Source organism: Berghia stephanieae, chromosome 2 (assembly GCF_034508935.2).
Source record: "Berghia stephanieae isolate SIO BIC M18660-M18661 chromosome 2, UCSD_Bste_1.3, whole genome shotgun sequence".
Taxonomy (NCBI): Eukaryota; Metazoa; Mollusca; class Gastropoda; order Nudibranchia; family Aeolidiidae; genus Berghia; species Berghia stephanieae.
Genome location: NC_088361.1, coordinates 23,884,102 through 23,909,991, shown reverse-complemented (window position 1 = coordinate 23,909,991; position 25,890 = coordinate 23,884,102). Strand labels below are relative to the sequence as shown.

General features: G+C 35.9%; 1 protein-coding gene across 2 annotated transcripts; it reads right to left on the bottom strand.

Annotated features, from left to right (window-relative positions):
* Positions 1-1,334: 1,334 nt before the first annotated feature.
* On the bottom strand, positions 1,335-22,924 carry LOC144964536 (uncharacterized). 2 transcript variants are annotated; one of them, XM_078898955.1, is made up of 7 exons: positions 22,792-22,924; positions 14,640-15,474; positions 13,189-13,422; positions 11,358-11,554; positions 10,501-10,669; positions 3,563-3,672; positions 1,335-3,037 (listed from the first exon to the last, which is right to left on the bottom strand). In XM_078898955.1, the coding sequence occupies exons 2-7, from the start codon at positions 15,468-15,470 to the stop codon at positions 1,600-1,602; spliced, it is 2,979 nt and encodes a 992-aa protein (XP_078755081.1). In that variant the 5' UTR covers positions 15,471-15,474; positions 22,792-22,924; the 3' UTR covers positions 1,335-1,599. The 2 variants fall into 2 exon arrangements, with proteins under 2 accessions (XP_078755081.1, XP_078755082.1); XM_078898956.1 differs by having other exon boundaries at positions 1,456-3,037; positions 22,589-22,822.
* Between the last annotated feature and the right edge of the window lie 2,966 nt (positions 22,925-25,890).

Below are 25,890 nucleotides of genomic sequence, written 5' to 3'. Positions count from 1 at the left end.
CCTCATCCTACGGGAGATAGAATTCAGAGTTACCCCTTATGTAAAGAAAGCATTGTCTGCTTGTTAAAAAATTGTATGAGCACCTAAAAGCCTGCATGCCTCAAGCTATATGTTACATCATAAGGCTAATTTGTCAAATATCTGGGGCATGCTGATATCATGGGGAAGCGCCATATGAACTAAATTTTTCTTTTCATATCATTAAATGTCAACTGTGCAAAATTAATAGTAAATAGTAAATAATGAATTTATATAGCGCCTAAACATCCACGTTAATCGTGCTCTGCGGTGCTTTACTAATAAAACACAATAAACTTTTCAACCATATAATTCAAGTTTGGTTTACACAAACTCGTCATAAACGGTCCAATGCACATTTATGGTGCAATAAACAAACCTGAATTTTTCTCTCTTTTATGTCTACAGATATTTATGTCTATATGACAATTGCGTGAGTTGTATTGATCTATTTTCTTTTCCATACATGACCAATTCAAAAGTTAAATGTTTTCTAGAATTCATAAAAATGGGTTAATTCAACACAAATCATGTATTCTTCAAATTACAATCTTGTTTTTCTTCTTCCAGATAATTCACAAATGGTTAGATTGTACAATACGATCACCTTCAGATATGCCACCAATAATCATTTTTCTATAAATTGTATTGATTAGTTGTGGAATAAAGAATTTGAAATGTCCCAAGAAATCTCAATGACGCACATGATTTTGTACGTTTATATAAAAATTGAAAATAAAAAGGAATTCTTCAGGTTCCAGAAGCACTTTAGATTTTATTAGAACCAGTGATGAATTTAAAACTGTGTAATTTGATTATTAGTAATAGGGTACAGGAATCACATATCAAACTACTTTCTGTCTTCAACTAAGGTGTACTGAAATAGCTGTAACTTTGTCCCTGATCAAGATATTTGTAAAAAATGTAAACTTTATATTATTAAAAAAAGATTGCTTTGTACATCTGTAATATCTTCAATGATTCAATTTTTTTCTCCAAGTATCTCGTTTTGTCAGATCATCACACTAAATGATAAAATCTGAATAATGTTAACAAATAGACATCAGCAATTGTTGTTTTATTATTTGTTTTTTTAATGGAAAAAAAAAGAGAATGAGAGAAAACGAGACAGAATGACAGGAAGGGCAGAAAAATTTCCTAATCTCTTTATCACTCGATATAAAAAGAAAAAAAGAAAAGGTTGTACAGACCCTCTGACAATGATAATATTAACAATAATTCAGGCTCCTACACTCCCACTTTATATATATATTATAATTTTTATATATATAAAGTAGAGTGTGAACTCTATTATATTTTTCCCGTTTCATGGAGTTCTGGAATTTTGAAGTCAAATGAATTTGCATACTAACTTTTCAAAATACCAAAGATCTCAAAATAAAACTAGATCAAACATCAGTTTTGTTTTTTAAGCTTGAGTGTCAACTTAAATGAGCGTGATAGTATTAAAAATATAACATGGATACAAAGTGTTTAAATTAGTGAAGAAGCAACCTGTTTCAAGAACAAAATCTGTTTAAAAAAATAATAATAATGGAATACCTCCTTGGGACTTTCAGCTTACAGCCTCTTGTTATCATCCAGAGCTTTAGGATTTTCATCAAAGTCCTCATCCTCTTCATTCTCGTTCATTTCATTTTGTATTTTTTGCATCAAAGCACTTTCAACCTCCTGATTCTTACCCAAGAGTCGGGATTTCTCTTCTATTGTTTTAGGTGAGGGAAGGAGTTGATTTGAACTTTTGTGAAGCTCCATTTCTCTTCTAATATTGTTTTGTACTTTGACATCAATGAAAGATGGTGTTGTCTTATCAAAATATTTACTTTTTAGGAGTTGCTTATTTCCACCCAGTCCATTTATATGATCATCTTGACCATCAGTATTTGTACCCATAGGTTTCAGCTTCTGCCTCTGCTGAGAGTCAAGATCCTGTTTCCCTAATAGTCCGCCTTGTATTCTCTTTTTTGAAATATCATCCATACCGACATTCCTAGTCAACAAACCAGGCTTTTCAATAACGTCCCTATTACTACTGAAACTCTTTTGGACTATGGGAGGATTATTTTTTGGCAGTACATTATTCTTAATGACTTCATTCCCTTTTTTAAAAGCATCTGGTTGAAGTGACTGAGGGCGACCAACATTTCCATTATGTTCAAAATGGCGATTGACACCAAGAGGTGCCTCATGAACCCTTTCACCGAAATTTTTATTCTGATTGTCAAATCTTTGTTTCGGAAAATTAACACTGCCATCATAACGATACAATCCTGATTGCATTTGGTTACCACCAGTGGCAGATCCTACTCCCTTCCTCACATCAATACCAACAACTCGATCCATGCCTGGCCTAAAATTTTGAGATCCTACTTCCTTCCTCGCATCAGTACCAACAACTCTATTCATTCCTGGTCTCAAATTCTGATTCCGATCTTTAAGCTTTTGTTGGAGTACATTGATATCATTGTTACTCTTTGGTTTGTCAAAAGTAGATCTTAAATCCTTCCTAACATCTGTACCAACAATCCTATTCATTTCTGGATGGTTTAACGCTCTGCCAGCAGGAGCTCCTAAATCTCTTTTAACGCCAACATTTCCAACATTTGGACTAATTTCTGGACTCTTTGTGGTTGGAAACTGGACTACCAAAGGCAAGTTTGGACGTCGGGCCCAGTGGGTATTTTTTGACATTCCCTTTACCTTTTCTTGGACTTCTTTGATTTCTCTTTTCATTTCAAAAATGTTTTCATCCAACCACTCCTGAACAGTGTCCTCAGAGTAAATCTGGAGCAAATTCTGTTCCAAAGGTGTACGGACGCGTATCAGATTGGATTCCAAACTATACATTCTCATGCTCAGCACTTTCAGTTGACCCGGGTTAGAGAAGCCACGTTTGACTTGATAGTCGGACAGCCATCCTGTTCTACGTGATTCCTCCTCAAATTGCTTGTATCCCCAAAGTTCTTGGACAGCATAGTAAACCATGTAACCAGGGAATCTGAAATGGTATTTCAATTCAACTTGATAAAGAATTTCAAATCTTTTTTAACAATAATTAATTAACATTTCCCTATGATAATTTGAAATACCTTAAAAGCTGGAAGAGATATCAGACTTTTGTACAAAATGTATGGGATTTTCTTAAGTTTGTGTCATACGTGTTTCAAAAGCATATCAAATTTATTTGCTGAATCATTGCAAATAGGAAAAAAACAATCTTTTTTTTTTTAAATCAAATAAAAAGCACTGTCTTGACATTTCATTAATTACAATCATAAATGATCACAATGAGAAGACCTCACCCGGATCACCTCCTATTACACATTGTGATTTTTTTTGTTCCTGATATATATGTAAAAGTTAGAGTATATTCTACTTATGAAGTGTAACCATCTATAAATCAAATGAGGATCTGTCAGTTCCTTCTCAAATGCTGTAAAACCTACAAAAAGGAAGCTGGAATAGCAGTGAAAAGGTAACCATAAATAATAAAAAATAAAACCTATTCAGAGAATGAATTTACCTGCAATCTTGACTGACGATAGCCTTTCTTTCTTTTTCGTCAAGCTTTGGAAAGCTCATTTCAATCAATCCACTGCAACTCAGCAGAGAGCTAGTTGTTTTATGGATGTCCTGAAAAAATCATATTAATTTCATAAATTTAATAATATGGCAGATTGAAAGAAACTCACTAATATGACAGATTGAAAGAAACTCACTAATATGGCAGATTGAAAGAAACTCACTAATATAGCAGATTGAAAGAAACTCACTAATATGACAGATTGAAGGAAACTCACTAATATGGCAGATTGAAAGTAACTCACTAATATAGCAGATTGAAAGAAACTCACTAATATGACAGATTGAAAGAAACTCACTAATATGACAGATTGAAAGAAACTCACTAATATAGCAGATTGAAAGAAACTCACTAATATGGCAGATTGAAAGAAACTCACTAATATAGCAGATTGAAAGAAACTCACTAATATAGCAGATTGAAAGAAACTCACTAATATAGCAGATTGAAAGAAACTCACTAATATGACAGATTGAAAGAAACTCACTAATATAGCAGATTGAAAGAAACTCACTAATATGGCAGATTGAAAGAAACTCACTAATATGGCAGATTGAAAGAAACTCACTAATATAGCAGATTGAAAGAAACTCACTAATATGGCAGATTGAAAGAAACTCACTAATATGGCAGATTGAAGGAAACTCACTAATATGGCAGATTGAAAGAAACTCACTAATATGGCAGATTGAAAGAAACTCATTAATATGGCAGATTGAAAGAAACTCACTAATATGACAGATTGAAGGAAACTCACTAATATGGCAGATTGAAAGAAACTCACTAATATAGCAGATTGAAAGAAACTCACTAATATAGCAGATTGAAAGAAACTCACTAATATGGCAGATTGAAAGAAACTCACTAATATGGCAGATTGAAAGAAACTCACTAATATAGCAGATTGAAAGAAACTCACTAATATAGCAGATTGAAAGAAACTCACTAATATGGCAGATTGAAAGAAACTCACTAATATGGCAGATTGAAAGAAACTCGCTGTTTCAACATCATGTTTTTCTTGATCATCTAAAACAAACATTATTTTGCGTATCAAGCATACAAATGCTGTAAAGGACTATTGTGGTTTTATTTGTTGTTTTGTATAAACATTAATAACAACTTTTTAATGATCAAAAGGCACTTGGATCAGATCTAGGTCAGATCAGCACTTAGAAAAAGGAAAATGAAGTTTATTTGAAGGACACTAAAACGTGTTTGTGTTTACCAGCAGCATTTAAAAAAATTTTAAAAAGAAAAATATAATACAGAGAGTGGGTCCAAACATCAATCTATTCTTGTGTCCAACTTACAACTATCCATTAACCGAAAGAATCGTGCTCCATCAACCACTATTACAATAGAGAAAGCTGATTTACATGGAATGATTAATGCATACGTCAAAATGCTTCCTTTACAGCGAAGAACCTCAGCTAGGGCCCAATTTTTAAAAATTTTTTTAATTTTAAAAAACATCCCAATTTAAGATGAGCATAGATTGCCACGTGGAAGGGGATATATGAAATGATCCACTTTTTTTGAGACACAAGACGAACAACCCTTCATTCAAATATGATAAAAATCTCAACCACCCATTATGAGTAAAAAAAAAAAATAATAATTTGAAATAAGACAAATAGAGATTGTTAAAAGAAATCAGAAGGAGATCCAAACATCAATCTGTTTGTCTGTCCAACTTCAGACTGTCCATTGGCCAAAAGAATCAAATGACCTCCAACAATAATAGAGAAAGACAATGTACAGGGAATGGTAAATGCATTCATTAAATTGCCTCCCTTCCAGAAAAAGACTTCAGCAGGGGCCTGGACAGAAATCATCCTCATTCAAGACACGCATAGGTTGTCATTTGGAATGGGATACCTCAAAGCAATAGTAATTTAAAAGGCAGCAAGATTCTACCCCATTCCACTATGATCCATTCTCAAGATGAACGGTACTTCATTTCAATATGAGATTCATCCCCTCAATCTGGTATTGCGTCACTATAAAATCAGATGTCAAGAAGTAGGTTATTATGTGAAAATGATCAAAAATATGAAATTTTAGGAGTTTGGATGGTACAGTAGAACTCGGAAATAGCGAGTTCGACGGGTCCACTCCTGATTACTCGCTATTTCCGAGTTCTCGCTATTCCCGAGTTGCCAGAAAAGGTCACTCGGCCGTACAAAAAGATGGAAAGACAATGTGTGTGTGTGTGTGTGTGTGTGTGTTTGTGCGTGTGTGCCGCAAATGACTGTGTGTGGATAAAGTGGGGTGGGGGCGGGGTTGAACACGGCCTTCGTTAACTACGTAATGATGGCCACGGGTTGAAGTTGATCCACCCCTAAAACCCACCCCTTCCATTTCCATCAAGATTTCATGTGTGTGTGTGTGTGTGTGCGCGAGTGTTTGTATGCACTAGGCATGTTTGATGAGGTAAGCAAGCGCATCACTCAATCACTGACCCACTGAAATGATGGTTCCACGCTCCCTTCTCTCACTGATCGTGTGGTTCGTCGCTGACCGATGCTGCTACTGCTAAGTGAGGCATGTTGACATGTTGGCTGCCAGTGCTTACCTCGCGCGTCGCGTGGCACCACATAGAGTGAATAATTGACCCCCACCCCCAATACACACACACGCACACAAACACACGCACCCAACCCCCACCCAAATGATGTACTACTACAGACTAGGCTACTATGTAATATTACTCGTAACGAGAAATAAGAAAAGGAAAGAAGCTAGGCTAAAAATATTTAAATCACCCTTGTCTGTTGTTTTGCTTTACTTCGTTCCAAGTCCTAGGCTGGTGCAGGAAATGCTCGTTATTTCCGAGTTGACCTCTTTTTCATACTCGCTACTTTCATGCTAATTTTATTGACTCAAATAAGAGAAAAAAACGGGGATTTAGATTTTACTCGCTATTTCCGAGTTCTCGCTATTTCCGAGTACGTTACTTTCATGTTCTACTGTATTAAAGTTTCAACAAGATATGAAGTGAATAGAAAAGTGCCAGAAGACAATAGAGAATAAAACTTTTTCGCGGCGGTGGTGGGGTTTGAACCTGCGACCTTATTGGTACGACAACTCCGCCTGGCAGGTGAGAGCGTGGCTCTACCGTGTGAGCTATCCACGAACACAAAAATATTCGTTTCAAACTCAAAGTCATTACTAGATCCCTCTCTCACCTACTTCTTGAGACCGCCGATTCGTTTGTACACCACCATCGCGAATAATTTTGACCAGCAGTTAAGCTTAATAGCCAATATTCTCAACACAAACATATAACATAGAAACGATTGAGACATTGAGTATGCTCCGGTGTATGGGGTGAATTTTAATTCAGAAAAGTGAGTGGAGCAGGCACTTATGTTGGTAACAACAAGATATGAAGTGAATAGAAAAGTGCCAGAAGACAATAGAGAATAAAACTTTTTCGCGGCGGTGGTGGGGTTTGAACCTGCGACCTTATTGGTACGACAACTCCGCCTGGCAGGTGAGAGCGTGGCTCTACCGTGTGAGCTATCCACGAACACAAAAATATTCGTTTCAAACTCAAAGTCATTACTAGATCCCTCTCTCACCTACTTCTTGAGACCGCCGATTCGTTTGTACACCACCATCGCGAATAATTTTGACCAGCAGTTAAGCTTAATAGCCAATATTCTCAACACAAACATATAACATAGAAACGATTGAGACATTGAGTATGCTCCGGTGTATGGGGTGAATTTTAATTCAGAAAAGTGAGTGGAGCAGGCACTTATGTTGGTAACAACAAGATATGAAGTGAATAGAAAAGTGCCAGAAGACAATAGAGAATAAAACTTTTTCGCGGCGGTGGTGGGGTTTGAACCTGCGACCTTATTGGTACGACAACTCCGCCTGGCAGGTGAGAGCGTGGCTCTACCGTGTGAGCTATCCACGAACACAAAAATATTCGTTTCAAACTCAAAGTCATTACTAGATCCCTCTCTCACCTACTTCTTGAGACCGCCGATTCGTTTGTACACCACCATCGCGAATAATTTTGACCAGCAGTTAAGCTTAATAGCCAATATTCTCAACACAAACATATAACATAGAAACGATTGAGACATTGAGTATGCTCCGGTGTATGGGGTGAATTTTAATTCAGAAAAGTGAGTGGAGCAGGCACTTATGTTGGTAACAACAAGATATGAAGTGAATAGAAAAGTGCCAGAAGACAATAGAGAATAAAACTTGTTTGTGTTGAGAATATTGGCTATTAAGCTTAACTGCTGGTCAAAATTATTCGCGATGGTGGTGTACAAACGAATCGGCGGTCTCAAGAAGTAGGTGAGAGAGGGATCTAGTAATGACTTTGAGTTTGAAACGAATATTTTTGTGTTCGTGGATAGCTCACACGGTAGAGCCACGCTCTCACCTGCCAGGCGGAGTTGTCGTACCAATAAGGTCGCAGGTTCAAACCCCACCACCGCCGCGAAAAAGTTTTATTCTCTATTGTCTTCTGGCACTTTTCTATTCACTTCATATCTTGTTGTTACCAACATAAGTGCCTGCTCCACTCACTTTTCTGAATTAAAATTCACCCCATACACCGGAGCATACTCAATGTCTCAATCGTTTCTATGTTATATGTTTGTGTTGAGAATATTGGCTATTAAGCTTAACTGCTGGTCATAATTATTCGCGATGGTGGTGTACAAACGAATCGGCGGTCTCAAGAAGTAGGTGAGAGAGGGATCTAGTAATGACTTTGAGTTTGAAACGAATATTTTTGTGTTCGTGGATAGCTCACACGGTAGAGCCACGCTCTCACCTGCCAGGCGGAGTTGTCGTACCAATAAGGTCGCAGGTTCAAACCCCACCACCGCCGCGAAAAAGTTTTATTCTCTATTGTCTTCTGGCACTTTTCTGTTCACTTCATATCTTGTTGTTACCAACATAAGTGCCTGCTCCACTCACTTTTCTGAATTAAAATTCACCCCATACACCGGAGCATACTCAATGTCTCAATCGTTTCTATGTTATATGTTTGTGTTGAGAATATTGGCTATTAAGCTTAACTGCTGGTCAAAATTATTCGCGATGGTGGTGTACAAACGAATCGGCGGTCTCAAGAAGTAGGTGAGAGAGGGATCTAGTAATGACTTTGAGTTTGAAACGAATATTTTTGTGTTCGTGGATAGCTCACACGGTAGAGCCACGCTCTCACCTGCCAGGCGGAGTTGTCGTACCAATAAGGTCGCAGGTTCAAACCCCACCACCGCCGCGAAAAAGTTTTATTCTCTATTGTCTTCTGGCACTTTTCTATTCACTTCATATCTTGTTGTTACCAACATAAGTGCCTGCTCCACTCACTTTTCTGAATTAAAATTCACCCCATACACCGGAGCATACTCAATGTCTCAATCGTTTCTATGTTATATGTTTGTGTTGAGAATATTGGCTATTAAGCTTAACTGCTGGTCAAAATTATTCGCGATGGTGGTGTACAAACGAATCGGCGGTCTCAAGAAGTAGGTGAGAGAGGGATCTAGTAATGACTTTGAGTTTGAAACGAATATTTTTGTGTTCGTGGATAGCTCACACGGTAGAGCCACGCTCTCACCTGCCAGGCGGAGTTGTCGTACCAATAAGGTCGCAGGTTCAAACCCCACCACCGCCGCGAAAAAGTTTTATTCTCTATTGTCTTCTGGCACTTTTCTATTCACTTCATATCTTGTTGTTACCAACATAAGTGCCTGCTCCACTCACTTTTCTGAATTAAAATTCACCCCATACACCGGAGCATACTCAATGTCTCAATCGTTTCTATGTTATATGTTTGTGTTGAGAATATTGGCTATTAAGCTTAACTGCTGGTCAAAATTATTCGCGATGGTGGTGTACAAACGAATCGGCGGTCTCAAGAAGTAGGTGAGAGAGGGATCTAGTAATGACTTTGAGTTTGAAACGAATATTTTTGTGTTCGTGGATAGCTCACACGGTAGAGCCACGCTCTCACCTGCCAGGCGGAGTTGTCGTACCAATAAGGTCGCAGGTTCAAACCCCACCACCGCCGCGAAAAAGTTTTATTCTCTATTGTCTTCTGGCACTTTTCTATTCACTTCATATCTTGTTGTTACCAACATAAGTGCCTGCTCCACTCACTTTTCTGAATTAAAATTCACCCCATACACCGGAGCATACTCAATGTCTCAATCGTTTCTATGTTATATGTTTGTGTTGAGAATATTGGCTATTAAGCTTAACTGCTGGTCAAAATTATTCGCGATGGTGGTGTACAAACGAATCGGCGGTCTCAAGAAGTAGGTGAGAGAGGGATCTAGTAATGACTTTGAGTTTGAAACGAATATTTTTGTGTTCGTGGATAGCTCACACGGTAGAGCCACGCTCTCACCTGCCAGGCGGAGTTGTCGTACCAATAAGGTCGCAGGTTCAAACCCCACCACCGCCGCGAAAAAGTTTTATTCTCTATTGTCTTCTGGCACTTTTCTATTCACTTCATATCTTGTTGTTACCAACATAAGTGCCTGCTCCACTCACTTTTCTGTATTAAAGTTTCATATTTTTTACTACAAATTCAATTTTAAGAATGGGAATCACCCCGAGATAATACCATGTAGATGTGATGGGTTACGTATGACAAAAATCTCAACAAACCCTCATGAGATGAGTAAAATTTATAAATATAGAAAAATTGGCCATTGCTTACATTTTTGTATATGTATTAATTTTAAGATTGCCTTTATTTAACAATCAAAATCACAAGCCAATTAAAAAATAATTGACTGACAAGGGGAATGATGATAATAAGATGATGTGTGAAAAGATTTTTCTATCTAGTCATTAAAAAATTTAAAAATTTCAAGAAGGGGCTCACTCACCTCATTAAATCCACCATTTTTTATTGTTGCAAGACATACAGCCAGACTGGGAATAGCTACAGGTAGAAGCTCACACAAAGTAGCAAAGTGATCAAAACGCTGCCAACCAGTCAAAGCAATGCCTTTGAAACTGACATAGCGACTGTATTTAGACACCGCATCCATCCAGCTGAAGGGGAAAACAAATAAGGGTAGAAATATAAAACCAAGATGTGTTAACAAATCTTCCCAGCTTTCTTACTCTATACAATATCATACAACTATTTCATTCTTCAATTGATGGTCTGATACTCTGGGCCCCGATAGTTCAGTTGAAAGAGCACTCACTACACACACAAAGGAATTGAGACTGATTCCGGGTGCAGCAGTTGAAATTTTATATATATATATATATATAACCTTAGGTTTTAGTTCCTCCTATGTCTTTGACAAAATGGGCCATCCATATTGGCAATTCCTCCTGTCCTGTGCTGTCATGTATGTTTCATCCCATGTCAGCTCCACGGTTTTAAGATCTTTGCCAACAATTACTTTCCATGTCGTCATTGGTCATCCTCGGTTTCGTTTGTTGTTATCCTTCTTCCATTCAAAGCCTTTTTTTTAGGTAGAAGTAGTCTTCTTTCATACAGAGGTCGTCCTCGTTTTCATCTGTTGTTATCCATCTTTCATTCAAAGCCCGTATTTTTCTTTCTACCTTGTCAAGCACTGTTTCAAACATGCCTTTTCAGATTTTTATCTCACACCAATGCCTGCTCCCTGATTTGTTATTTTGATATATTGGAGATTACCATCATACTCTTACCACTAAAATTTAATCATATTATAGTCAACTATGGTGAAATATAAGCATAGCTTACCTGAAGTGATTGATGATATGATGTTGAGGTTCTGTATAAATCTGCCTTGGACCTGTAGCACCCTTGAAGGATGATGCAGCCCAAACAGTTTTGAATAAACTTCCATATTTTTTCCAAACCGTTTCATTCAATTTGTCAGTGATGTTCTGTGTATACCTCCAAACCATTATGTCGACAGATGAGGGCAAACCTGCAGCCTGTTGAAGAAAAAATTAAGTGTGTGAAATCAACATTCAAATTTGCCATCAATCAAAAATTTTAAAAAGTCCTTCAGGGCTATTAGGTTCATGGCTCCAGAGTTTATCCCGTTTTCTTTACAGAGATGTCAACTTAAAATTTGGCTCACAGGAATTTCAGTCACCACCCAGAGGATTTTCAATGCCGAAAGAGGAATTTCCACATACAAGAAAAGGAAAAGGAAAAGGGATGGTATTTGGCATTGTGTTTACATCTTTTATATAGTTTTAAATAGATAAATAAATTGTATTGGTAGTGATGATGATGTGGTGGTGACGATTGTTGTAGAGGTAGTGGCATGATGTTGATGTGGTGGAGGTGACAGTAGTAGTAATAGTACTGGAAGTAGTAGTAGTAGTAGTAGTAATAGTAGTAGTAGTAGTAGTAGAAGTAGTAGTAGTAGTAGTATTAGTAGTAGTAGTAGTGGTAGTAGTAGTAGTAGTGGTAGTAGTAGTAGTAGTAGTACTAGTAGTAGTAGTAGTAGTAGTAGTAGTAGTAGTAGTAGTAGTAGTAGTAGTAGTAGTAGTAGTAGTAGTAGTAGTAGTAGTAGTAGATGATGTGACCATGGTTGTAGCAGTCGTGGTAATGAAGATGATTTGGTGGTGGTGGTGGTGGTGGTTGAAGTAGTTGTGGTGGTGATAATGAAGTGGTGATTGTGGTCGTAGTAGTAGTGGTAGTGATGTGGTGGTGGTGATTGTAGTTGTAGTGGTGGTAGCCATGGTGATGTGGAAGTGGTGGTAGTGATTATGATGTAGTGGTTGTGGTAGTGTTGCAGTGATGATGATGATGATGTGATTATGGTGGTTGTAGTAGTGATGATGTGGTGGCGGTGATAGTAGTAGTTGTGGTAGTGATGATGATGTGGTTATGGTGGTTGTAGTAAGGGTGGCAGTGATAATGATGTGATAGTGTTTGCGGTAGCAAATGTTGTAGTGATGATGAAGTTGCGTTGGGGGTTGTAGTAGTATTGGTAGTGATAATGATGTGTGGTTGGTGAATGTAGAAATTGTAGTGATTTTGGTGTGGTGGTAGAGGTGGTGGGTAAACTTGGAACACTATGACCTCGTCGGAATTTGACGGAAGCTGCCCGTAACCCAGAATGTTTTGCTCCAGACCAGATATTTTTCAGCTGAAACAAGAGTTTTGGCATCATTGGCCATAGAATGAAATGGACAACTGCAATTGCTTTCCATCCTTTGGATGCCAACCTATCACCTTTCCTTCAGACCTAAGAGACACAGCTATCAAATCACTGCAGGCCAAGCAGATCAGAAAAAAATATTGACTTCACCCGGGATCGATCTCAGTCCCTTTGCATGAAGCGAGTGCTCCACTCGGCCCTCTAAAATAACCCCAAAAGGATTGTCAAAAAAACAAAAAAAACTTATGTATAAGCAATCACTGTAGGTATAACTTCTTTCCTTGATTTTTTTTTAATTGCCAAGGAGTGTAAGTAAGCATTCTATTCATACTTTAATTCATAAGGGTTATAGCTAAATATCGAACCCAAGCTTATGACCTTGAAACAAATTTTACGATGTAAAAAGTCAGAAATATGTTTTCTAGTTTCATTTTTCTATACTGTCATTCTTACCAATATATCTTTCTCTGACATTTTTCTCAACTCATCGTCCCAGATTATTGGTCGCACTTTCTTCTGACTTTCTTTGGCCACAATGTCAGCCACCCGTTTCACATGCCTCAGAAAGAGAGCTTCGTTGGTCAATCTCTCCTTGATTACAACATCAGCACTTCTACCCCTTCCAAGTTCATAAACTTCATCACATCCTATATGCAAATAGCTGACGGCTGGATGAGCTGCCAACATCTGAAAAAAAAAAAGTTTATACATGAAAATGAACATAATAACAATAATGTATAGCACTTGTATAGCACATAACCATAACTAGGTCATGCTCCATGCGCTTCACAGTTACAAGAATGACAATTTAAATTATCAATAACACACAAACAGACACACTTTCAGTTATTACTCAAAAGAAGAAAAAATAAAAAACATCTATATCATATAAATGTGAATTGATAGACTTAACATGTTTTTTAAAAAAAAGTAATGTTTTTTAAGATTTGATTTTAAAACATCGACACATGATGCTTCACGAATAGCTCTGGGAAGATCATTCCACATTTGAGGACTAAGTGTTGAAAACGATCTCCCACTATAAAATAAATAATTTGATTTATTGTTTATTTGAAGTATAGTGTGGTCAGATGAAGACCGCAGCATTCTAGATGGAGAATGGACATTAATGAAAAATTCATTAAGATACCTAGGTGCTAAACCATTAAGACATTTAAAGCAGATAAGGGCGATCTTGTATTCAACACTGTCTTTCACTGGCAACCAATGCAATTCAACCAGAATGGGCAGTGAATTTTCTGTTGTTTTGTAACTGCTCTATTCTGAATTTTAGAAGTCTTAAAACTTTATCTTTGGTTATCCCATCCAAAAGAGAATTACAATAATCTAATCTTGATAATATTAAATAAATGTTGTTGCTAGCTTTTTCGTTACATCTTTAGTCAAGTAGGTTCATACATTAGCAATTTTCTTGAAATGTGAATTTAAACTGTTGCATAGAATATCAACATCTGAATCCATGCCCAAATTGCTATCTAAAAATAATCCTAAATTTCTAATTCTTTTACATGATGTTATAGAATTGATATCTAAGTTTATCACCGGGAATGGACCATTTTTGCCCCACATAACATTACTTCTGTTTTTTCATTATTAAGTTTAAGTTTATTTACATCCATCCCGATTTTTACATCAACAATGAGATGATGAAAAACTTCAGAACTGCAACTTTTCCCCTATCATCTCCCTTTTACTGGCACTGAAAAGACCTTTGTCACAAGCAACATGAAACCCCTAAAAACAATCTTCCCTTTTCTTATGTTTCCTTTGAAAAATAAAAGGCTAATACTTTGCCCTGTTCTAGATGTCAGTTAATTCTGATTATATATATACATATATAATGTATAATATATAAATATTTAGATATGAAAGAATTAAATTACCTGAGAAACCATTTCTTGTATCAGATCATAGGAAGCATTAGAAGCAACATTGATGACTTGAGGTGTATGTGCAGACTCCCTCAGGTCCTCCATCTGTAACCCTTTCAAAATGAATTCCATGTGACCAAATGTCTGAATCAGTGGAATGACTTGAAGACTATTTAATTTTGCTAAACCAAGAATCTCAGAAATTTGTTGCTTGGTGTAAGAATTTTGAGCTGAAATCACCTCTAACTTGCCTGTATATGGAAACATATCCTCATATTCAATGAGTAAACCTGTCGCTCCTAGTCGACTAAAAAGAGGGAAAATTTCTTTCAGGTAACTGACTTTTGGTGCTGCCCCTTTTAAATCCAAATGTACTAAGCGATCCATCCTTCCACCTACTATCTTAAGCGACTCATCAGGTTTCATGTAGTATGGCTTTGTCATCTTCTCCTTTAAAGCTGGCTTGTGTGTTGAATGGAGAAGATCGCTGAGTGGTGAATGCACAAACTTCATTTTCTCATTTGAATTGATAGGCTTTAGCTTTCCAGAATTCTTAAAGAAATAGTCTTCATCCCTCCCATTTTCTTGATGACTATCAATGTTATCTCCGTGTAATAACTTTGCCCTGTTCCAGATGTCATTTAATTCTGAGTGTGGCCGATTACCAGTGTTGTCACTTGGTTTTGAACCCTGATAGTTCATGGAATAGATATCCTTGACATCAGTCTTCCTCTTTGGAGTGATCATTGACTTCCATGTCAAGAAGAAGATTGCCAAGAAAACAACCAGGATTATAATGAACAACAGACCAGGCCTCCCTCTAACTCCCATTTTCTTTCCCATCTACCTGAAAGTTAAAAAAAAAAGAAGAAAAATGAGAAAACGAAGTATTTAATGACCGAAATCAATTTAGTTTTAAATGCTGGTCATACTTGTAGCACTGTTAGGCCATTCAAGATAGCACCTAAGAGAAAGAGATATTCTTTAACACAGGTACTCATGTCCAGCTGTAGTAACAAGGTCACCTATCTCACACAAACAATTAACAAATAGATTTTTGACCAATCAAACACAGGACTTTTACTTGCATTATTCAATCATATAATATTATATAACTATATAACAAAACCATGGTCAATGATTGTGACTTTGGAACCCGAACCTATGCATTGTATTTGTCAACTTTCATTTTCATTTGCAGACTACCACCAAAAAAAAAAAGTGACAAGAAACTGCGATATTTGTGCGTTATACTAGACATCGCACACAAAAATTTAGCAATGAGAGAGCGGCTTCGTCACTTCAGTATTTTGGTCATTACAAAAATAGGGTAATTAAAGGACAAATCTGTATGACTTTGTTAATTTAAAACAAAGATTCATTACGTGCATAAAAGTGGCCATCAAGGTAAAGAAAAAATTCTCTTAGACAGAACTGATCAAAAAATGGACTCTGTAGCATAATGGTTGAGCTGTTAGACTCTTAACAAAGGTAGTCCTGGGTTTGAATCCCTATGAGGGCAATTTTTTCGATAGTAGTAATAGTAGTAGTAGTAGTCTAGTAGTAGTAGTAGTAGTAGTAGTAGTAGTAGTAGTAGTAGTAGTAGTAGTAGTAGTAGTAGTAGTAGTAGTAGTAGCAGTAGTAGTCGTAGTAGTAGTAGTAGTAGTGTGGTAGTAGTGGTAGTAGTAGTAGCAGTTTGGAAACTTCAAATTTAATAATTTCTATGAAAATTTTTAATAATTTGACAAGGACATATATGTAATTTCTGAAATTATATAAGAATAAGAACAACCACAATTTGACATCGATGATCACTTTCAACATTACATCGTCATGCTTATTTATGTTCTGCAGAAATGGTTTATTATTGTTATTATTATTATTATCATTATCATTAGATTTTCAAAATGACTTAGTGTTGAAGTATTTTTGGGGTGAATGTTAATTTTTAAAAACGACTTTTTGGTATAATCTCAAAAATGCACCAACTTCTGGCCTTATCATCTGTGAGCATGAAAAAATTATTGCGGACAAGGTTGGATTATCAAGTGAGCAAGGGTTGGCTCAAAAGACTTAAACAGCAACCTGATTTGTCTTTATAATAAAGATATGTAAAAAAGAGAATGAAACAGTACTACTAGACATTCTTTTCTAATCTTTATCTTATACCAGTGTCTGCTCTTTAATTTATCACTTTCATATAGTCTTTAAAGTAGCCTGTGGTGAGTCGGTGAGCACTGTTTATGATCAAAACAATGACAATAAACATCGAAGAGTGAAAGTGTAACTGGTAAAACCTTTATCAACAGGGAGAATATACATTCTAACATGGTTGGGACATGTCTTATCACAGGCGCTGGTATGCAAATCACAGTTAAACTCAGGGGTCTAACCACACCCCTTTTCCCGCCATATTGAAAACCCAGGAATAACGACACCCCAGGACATATACATTATTTTCAGTAGAATTAAAAAAAAAAAGACCAAATCACTACTCTACCAAAAATTGCCGTCAAGCTAAAGACTGGCAGAATGGTCAGTCTGACCAGCGTAATATGTGACCCCCCCCCCCCCCCCGCCTCAAAACGGTATTAAGTCTGGATTTTCAATTTTGGGTTTTTTTGTACCCAATCAAAGCTTATTTTATGCCTAAAAATTTGATACCAAATTTATAAAATTTATTATTATTCATTGCCGAGATATGACCGATTGAAGTAGGGAGAGTGCAAAAACCAAGCTTTGAGGAAATCCCTGAAGTTGAAGCACCTGTTTCACTCGTGGTTGAATTAATGGGCAAAGTTAACACAATGGATACAGGCATTGAAAATTTAACGAGAGAAGTTTGGCATGAGCTTAGAACATACATTTAATAATATGCACACAAATTTTTACAATAATCCAATCGTTACTTTTGTAGTTATTCATTATTATGTAAGATGCTCTTAAGTTATTAAAAACACCAATAAATGCCCGCAACTTTCTGAAATTGTTCACCTGTTGACAGGTTTTTGACATGTAATTAAACTATCAATGAAATAAGAATTATTAATGTGAATCTTCTTCTTTGAGCTGCATCCTCTAGTTGTTTAGGGCATGTCACTAGTTACTAGACCCCTTGTGGTCAATTGTCAGCTATTTAATTCTCCTCTACTTTTTCTTAACGTTCACACAAATTGTGGATTGTTTTAACCCCCCCCCCCCCCCCACCCCTTCCATAATTTGATGAAAACATGATAAAACAAACCTCTCTCTCTCTCTCATTTTCATAAATCTATCTGTCTATCTATTTATCTATCTCGGTCTCAGTTTATCTATACATACATTTCTCTTTTTCATCGGCAGTTCATAAATTTTTGAAGGCTTTGTTTACTCTTCTGCTTTTTTATTTTAAAGAGATGATTATCGTTGGCAATCTCTGTAAGTCTAAGAAACTGTGGTCCTTACAAAGTAATTTAACTAAAGTAAAGACTAAGCTAGTGCTAAAATTCATTAATAGAGAAAGATAGATACTTCACCTCAAACATTAACCAATGCAGCTAGACAAAGAAATAAGAACACGTGGTGTGTATCAAAATGCGCTAATACACACACACACACAGACAAGCATTGCATGCATTGACACACAGAACATGGGTACTATGCCGACCTGCATGACCATACAAAGCCCGGGTATCTCAATGGCCGACAGGCGCATGTGAACAGCTTTGACCAATCACAATCTCTTATCTGGAAGGTTGTTAGGGAGAATGCTAGTCCTATTTATGGTTTTTAAAGTTAATTTTTGGATGAACCATGTAACTGCCGATTTGGCCATGCATTCTCTGAGATAGAGAAAACACAGCCTTTTCTGTGATATCTTACATGCTATTGGTGGAGGAAAGGACTCAGTATGTTTAAGCTTTGAAAAGGGTGGCCATCTGAAAGAATGCCAACTCTCGTTTTGAATGCATCACTGATAGTTGCAATTTAAAACTTGAAATTATACAACTTATCATAAATATTTATGTTGAATTATGCTTTTATGTAGAAAAATGATAGTAGTTTCTGAAATTACTCAAAACTGAAATTTGATTATTTTGACCATTTTCCCTTTAAAATCGATTTCCCTTCTTTTCCAAATCCTGACTTAATACCACTTCGAGGCGTGGGGTCACATGTATGTAAAATCACAGGAGAAACTTATCAGGAAGAAAACTGTGAATCAAATGGACGAAAACAATCTTTTCAGTGATAAACAAGATCAAGACGGTTTAATTATTGGTAAATCAACAATTTTACAATTAATCACAGCACTTGACCACTGGACAACAATATTGTATCAAGGAGGAGATATTCATACTGTTTATATGAACGTTATGCAGGCATTTGACAAAGTTCCCTACGGTATGCTTATCCATAATCTGAACTAACAACTTATAACTTCAGCCTAAAACTTTGTCGATGGGGAGAGGACTTTCTTTAAAATAGAAAACAATTTGTAAATGTCAAAGGAACATATTCAAAGAGGCACTCTGTTAAGTGGAATTCTTTAATGCTCATCCCTAGGACCAGTCCTTTTTGATATTTTTATCAACAATGGTCTACCAGATTATGTACTATCAGACATGTTTCTCTTTGCAGATGAAACAAAAATCTACAAAAGAATTGATGCCAATCTTGACTATTTATTTCAGGAGTAAAAGAATTGGCTGCTTTAGTGCTTATGAAAATTGGTACTATCAGTGTGAAAATTTTCAGCGTAATATCCAGAATCTAACGCTTAACTAGAAATTAAGCATATCAATATCAAGAAAGAAATTTTAATGATGAAGAGACTGAAGCCTCTTTGAATATGTGAAAGAAAGGGATAGCGATGGGGAAAATAGAGGAGGTGAGATAGTATGAGGGAAGAATAAAAAAGATAAGTATGGGGTTTGGACTATGACTGTGGCTATTTGGACTACGAGTCTGAATAGTCTCCCATGGCTATTCAGACTAAAACTCCAATGTGCATCATGTGCAATCAACAAGATATTCAGACTCGGGTCTAAATAGCTTCCCATAGCAGTATAGTTGTTTTTGGCTGTTGTTTTTTGTTTTTTTCAGTTCATTTTCATTTTTGACAATTACATTTAAAATTGATGCAAATAAAAATATCTATAATAGTATAATAACTATCAACAGGTAGTATATACTTGAGCTTTTATTTATAGCGCAATATCCACCAAACATGCTCAAAGCACTTTACAACTGCAACACCTAACATGTAGGATGAGACATGATGCCTGTAAGGTGATATTACAATTTCTTTCCAATATAAACAGAACTGTTAATGGCCAGGCACTCAATTTAACCCGAGTACAGTGAGAGAATGTGAGAAAAGAGCCTTTTCCAAGGATTCACAATTATTTATGCTTAGAGTTAGAGTGGAGCTCGAACCCAGGACCTTCCAATCAGAAGGCAAGTGTCATACCACAAGACCAAAAACTCACTTTATTTGACATGAAAAACAAAATTATTAATTATTATCCCTATTGAGATTTTAAAATTAAAGTGGATCGTAAATACATGTGTGTCAGGCTTGATGATTTGAACTTGATGATGAAGAGATTCTCATTCTGGTGAAGGTACAAATCAAAGTTGACATTATTCATTATTGTATCTAATAATTTTTAAAATAATTGAAGACAACGAAAGTTGCCCTGTCACATTTGTTTATAGAATTTCCAGTCCCTATAAAAATCGGAAAACGTAAGTAAACCAACGTTTATCTCGATCTAAACTCTAAATATTGACATGGATAGCCGTCTTCATAGATCCCAATTCAAAATGTCAAGGAACAAGAACTGATAATTAGCTTCTGTAAGATTTTAAAAAATAAAAATATAATTTTATGTCTGTCATGAGTTCCGTTAGCTCAATTGTCTGCATACTCACTCAGCATTACAGAGTCTGTGGTGCGACACCACGTGACTTTTTTCTTTTTCTTTTCTTTTCAAAAGATTTTAGGAATTCGTTATCGTCTTTGTTTGGGCAATTTTTTGTCTTTTGTTTTTTTGCCTTAATTTTTTGGAGGATAAATTTAAAAGACAAAACTCATTGTATTCTTTAGAATGGCCTTGTCTATTTAATCATATTTAATCAAAGTTGGATTACATTATTTTGCTGAAGTTTTGTTGTTTTTTTTTTTTCCTAAAGGAGCTATGAATGTCAACAACAGGCCTGTAAATGGTTGGTGAAAAAATTGTCTTTTGAACACGCGAAAATAGACACAACAGGACAAAAATATGGACACAACACAGATATGAGATATGACATGTCAATTGACTAGTCAAATCAGGTCATTTTCCCCTACTTATTTATAACGAGGTCCTTATTTTATGGTACCAAAAAAAAAAAATCCCAATTATTTGAGGTCCCAGTTCTGAGTTAGTTGTAAAATGAAAGGAAGAGAACAATTCCTACCCTTTTGAAGGATGTGTATCTCGTGCTCGACACGGGAAGCTACGTATCTTCGCCCCTGTTTGTGTTTAATGATTACGCTGATTCTTTCGTTTATTTGGATTAATTCTTATAGAGGAAGAAGAAGAATAAGAAGAAGAAGAAGAATAAGAAGAAGAAGAAGAAGAAGAAGAAGAAGAAGAAGAAGAAGAAGAAGAAGAAGAAGAAGAAGAAGAAGAAGAAGAAGAAGAAGAAGAAGAAGAAGAAGAAGAAGAAGTAGAAGAAGAGGTGGTGCGGTCGTGTGAGAGCTTTCGAAGAAGAATATATATTTCGAAGAAAAATAATTATTTCGCATTATTTTTTTTCCGTCTCACATCGGGACGGAACCAATAAAATATAGAGAAAACGATATGAGAACCGGAGATATGCATGTGTGTCGGTAGCAAAATAGAGAGAAACCTTCCAGTCCGGTTCGACACACTTCTGTGTGTGCGTTATTTACTGACTAGGTGTGTGTGTGTGTGTGAAGACGACTCACGCGAACTTCGCGACCTCTCTCTCGCTGCTGGCTGTGGCACAGTAGCCGCCAGGCAGTGAATACATCCATGTCTAGTGGAGTGTGTAGGTGGCATGATAATATTATAGCTAACTGATAAATGGCATGTTTTGTCTTTGATGCGACAAATAAAAAGTTTTTTTTTTTTTTTAAGTCGGCATTTGAAACGGAATAAAATCTAATTTTTTCCAGGAACGAAATAAAAGTCTTTTATTTTCTTTTTTATTGGTTCTGTTCTTTGGCATTAGGAATTTTATTTTTACTGTTATCTTTTTTTTCTTTTTTTAGCACTTATAGAGCAAAATCGTACTGTCAGAAACCCGACAATAGACGGAAGATTTACAGGCCTGAAACGATGATGACCACATTAAAATCTATCTTCATTTCATTACCTACAATTTCTAACTCATTGATTACAAGCCATGCAGTGCTGCAACATAACTTGATAAAATAGCCTATCAAGATATTATCGATCACCTTACAGTGACAATCACCTTCTATGATAATATCACCATACGGTGAGAATAGCCTACCATACTATCGTCACCGTATGGTGAAAATAGCAGCTTCCATGATATAAACGCCTGACAAAAGATCCAAGGTGAAAATACTAATTGAAAGAGATGCTAGGTCTAGGCTAGACCGAGGAGCTTTTGGAAGGCTTCCCAAAAAATGAAAGGTGTCCTAATTTGCCTAATAAAGTACTCACCCCCTCCTCCGTCCACTCTCTTTGAAAAAAAAACAAAAAGGAGGCTGGACATCCCCACACCCTCGCTGCTATAACTAAAAAGTAAAAGTAAGTAAGGTTGACTTTGCCGTATTATTTGCATCTGCTTCTGGGCTATCATCAAGTTATAGAATTTTTTTAGTCTCGACTCCTGATCCAGAGTGTAAAAAAGTACACCAACAAATGGTGTACTTTTATTTACCCAAGTTACAAAGATAGTTTTACACACGTATAGGTTCAAGAAGTTCATACTCGCACCATTCACAGAAACTGTTCTCCCACAAAAGTGGCAACGAGGAATCTAATAAACTGCTGACTGACATTTCATTGGCATTGACACATCAATCAATTGCAACAATCAAATTAAGATTTTGACTTCTTATCTCTAGACGTCTAGAGTATTTGAGGAGGCTATACACCTCAGCGTTAAGCACAACGGTTTCCAATTATGGTCACATTACCTCTCAACTAATGAAACGGCTTGTTGCACCCGCTTGGACGAGTTGAATAGCAAATAATAAGGCAGTGACACTGTGACACGATTAGGCGTACGGTAAAATTTTTCTTAGGCCCGAGTCTTCAAGACAGTCAAGTAAGTTTTTGAAATAATGCCAAACGAGAGAAAAAAAAATATCCAGTGTGAAAAATACCAAATTTTCATAAGCCACACAATTTACTAATTTGAGCAATATTAACATAACATAACAAAAATTAACATAAGATATGGTATAGGACGAAATAGGATAAAATCCCTTGAATACCCTTAATATTTATAATAATACTAAAAATCTATTGATTGAAAGATCACAATAATGATAAACATGGTAAAGATATTTAATCAACTTAAATGTATCCATGTACATGTGGCGTACAATCATATGTGTTTTGCCGTGACATGCAAAACACCACACACACACACACACACACACACACACGCACACACACACTCATGCATCCATACATATCGAGACTAACCATAATAAGATAACAATGCATGATATTTACATACAAGATTGGAAGCCTTGTCAACAGTTGTGCAAACAAGTTGTACATTCATCATATATAAATCTCCCTTCATATATTTCCCTGTCTAATAACACCTTGAAATAATCTATAGATTTTGCATTCTTTTTTTAGATTTAAAATTGTTCCATTTCTGGACAATACGAATACCAAACAAAATTTGTCTTATGTTTGTTTTGCATCTAGTCACTTAAATCTTAAACGTGTCCTCTCTAGTAAAAGTAATATTGGAATCTGACCCAAACAAATGCAGAAAAGTCTATAATATCCAAACCATGTACTAATCTATAAACCTGAATTAAATCCCCACGAATTTTTCTATATTTCAAACTTGGTAAGTCAAGATATTCTAACCTTTTCGTGTGAGATAAATACTGTATGGCATAAATCTTTTTGGTGGCTCACCTCTGTACACTTTCAATACTATCTAATAGATCGTGTTTTATATAACCGGCTCTTGATGCAATTTTCGTATTCTAGAATTGGTCGAACGAGCGATTTGTACAAAAACAAAATTATGGTTTTATCAAGACGTATAAATGTTCTATATATTATTCCCATCGTTCTGTTTGCACGGCTTACGCAGTTATCAATATGTACATCAAAATTTAAAACTGAATCAAAAGTAACTCTGACGTCTTTTTCATAAGGTGCAACGGAAAGTAGATTTGACATAGAAGTATTGGTAAAATAATTATGACATGGATTATTTTTTCCTAAATGTAATATTTTGCATTCAGAAACATTAAAATCCAAATGCCATGTTGCAGACCATTTGAAAATTGAAAAGATATCATTTTGTAGAATGTTATGATGCTCAGTTGTACTACAGATCTTCGTAACGTCTGCAAACAGTTTACAGATTGAAGTAATGCCTCATGGTAATTCATTTATATATAAAAGAAATAAAAGTGGCCCCAATACACTTCCTTGGGGTACACCGCTAATGGCATTCTTACAATCCGACCCCACCCCTTTGACAATTACTCTTTGTATTCGATTAGTAAGACAGTCTTGAATCCAGTTATAGATTTTCCCTATAAATCTACATGATTTTAGTTTAGTGAATAATCTATCGTGTGGAAAATAATCAAAGGCCTAGTGGAAATCAAGATAAACAACATCAATGCATTGATGAAGAAAAAATAAAAGCTTTATTTCATTCTCTGCGTTTTTAGGTACAAGTTTGCTGGGTTTTTAAAAAAAAGATTTAATCATGTGGACGGGTTTTGCTTTTGTATATCAACCAAAATAAGTAAACACCGTTATCGATTCAAATTTTGGAAACACTATTTGGACACATTTTAAAGAAAGACAGAAATATTCCAGCAAATAAGGCGATGGCGCTATTCTTTACACCAAGCAGACATAACAAACACAAAGGCATACATACAACAAGATTTACACTACGATAAATAAAGACTTTAAGCGCCTCGATGACACACAACGAAATGGCTTTAGACTTTAGAATACAAGAGATATATTGCAGCAGACCGTCATCAGTGGAAAGAACTCACTCAACAAATTGGAGAAGCTGGCAAAGCGTGTCAGTCAGAAGATTGGGAGGCGATCGGCAATAAGTCGATTAAATCAAGATTTTAATTATTTTTTTTTTTGGGGGGGGGGGAGGGGTTGGGAGCTGTTGTTTGTTTGTTTGATTTTTTTGTTTGTTTTGTTATTTTTTTTTATTTCTATTTTTATTCGTAAAAATATAATGTTGTTAGCGATACATAATTTCATATTCTAGAAACATAAAAGTATGCAATATTTTGGAGCGATATCAAATTTGGGACATTTTATAATAAAATTCTCTAAAATTATCCTTACGAGAAAATAAAAAGGTAAAATATGAAAGAAAGAGAAAGAAAATGACATTCTTACATATGATTTTATTGTAATAATATACCCATTCCAACGTGCACATATGTTAAGTAAATAAGTACACGTTAACCTATACATATAGCAAGTTAACGAAATCGATGTCGAACGACGACCATGGGAGCCTGTCCTCTTACGTCACCAACAACTACTACTAATACTACTCTCGCTGCATCCGACGTCTTGTGGCGGTTTAAGAGAACAGATCCGGAATTTCTTTTTCGTCGTTCGATTTCGATTTCGTTAACTTGCTAATGTAAAGAAATCTGGGGAGAAACATTTCATCATGCATGGTCGTTGACCTTTAAAAAAAAAAAAAAAGGAACTACCAAATTCGAGAGAACTTTTAGCCACAAAGTGAACGCGATACCAATGTACCTGCTGAAAAAAAACTTGAAGACGTGTGTATAAAAACTATGCCAGACTAAGTAGAAAGAAAAATACGAGATAAAAAACACACTTTACATAAATGTATCTTACATCAGTACCTGCCCTCTAATTTGTTTCCAACTGAAAACCTTTACATGGGGCATTAAAAAGTATGTGGATCTAATAACCCACTGACACGGATAACAAGAGGGAAATTATGTACATGTATTGATGTATTCTATTTAGCTAAAATGCTCACAACACCCGACAACCAGATTTAAAGTACCAAC

What these genes read in the sequence shown, in the direction of transcription:
- LOC144964536 (XM_078898955.1), bottom strand. Translation starts at nt 15,470, where the DNA reads ATGGGAAAGAAAATGGGAGTTAGAGGGAGGCCTGGTCTGTTGTTCATT. An exon ending in CATATCATCAATCACTTCAG is followed by an intron (nt 10,670 to 11,357) that starts GTAAGCTATGCT and finishes TTTCCCCTTCAG; the next exon opens with CTGGATGGATGCGGTGTCTA. An exon ending in AAAATGGTGGATTTAATGAG is followed by an intron (nt 3,673 to 10,500) that starts GTGAGTGAGCCC and finishes TGATTTTTTCAG; the next exon opens with GACATCCATAAAACAACTAG.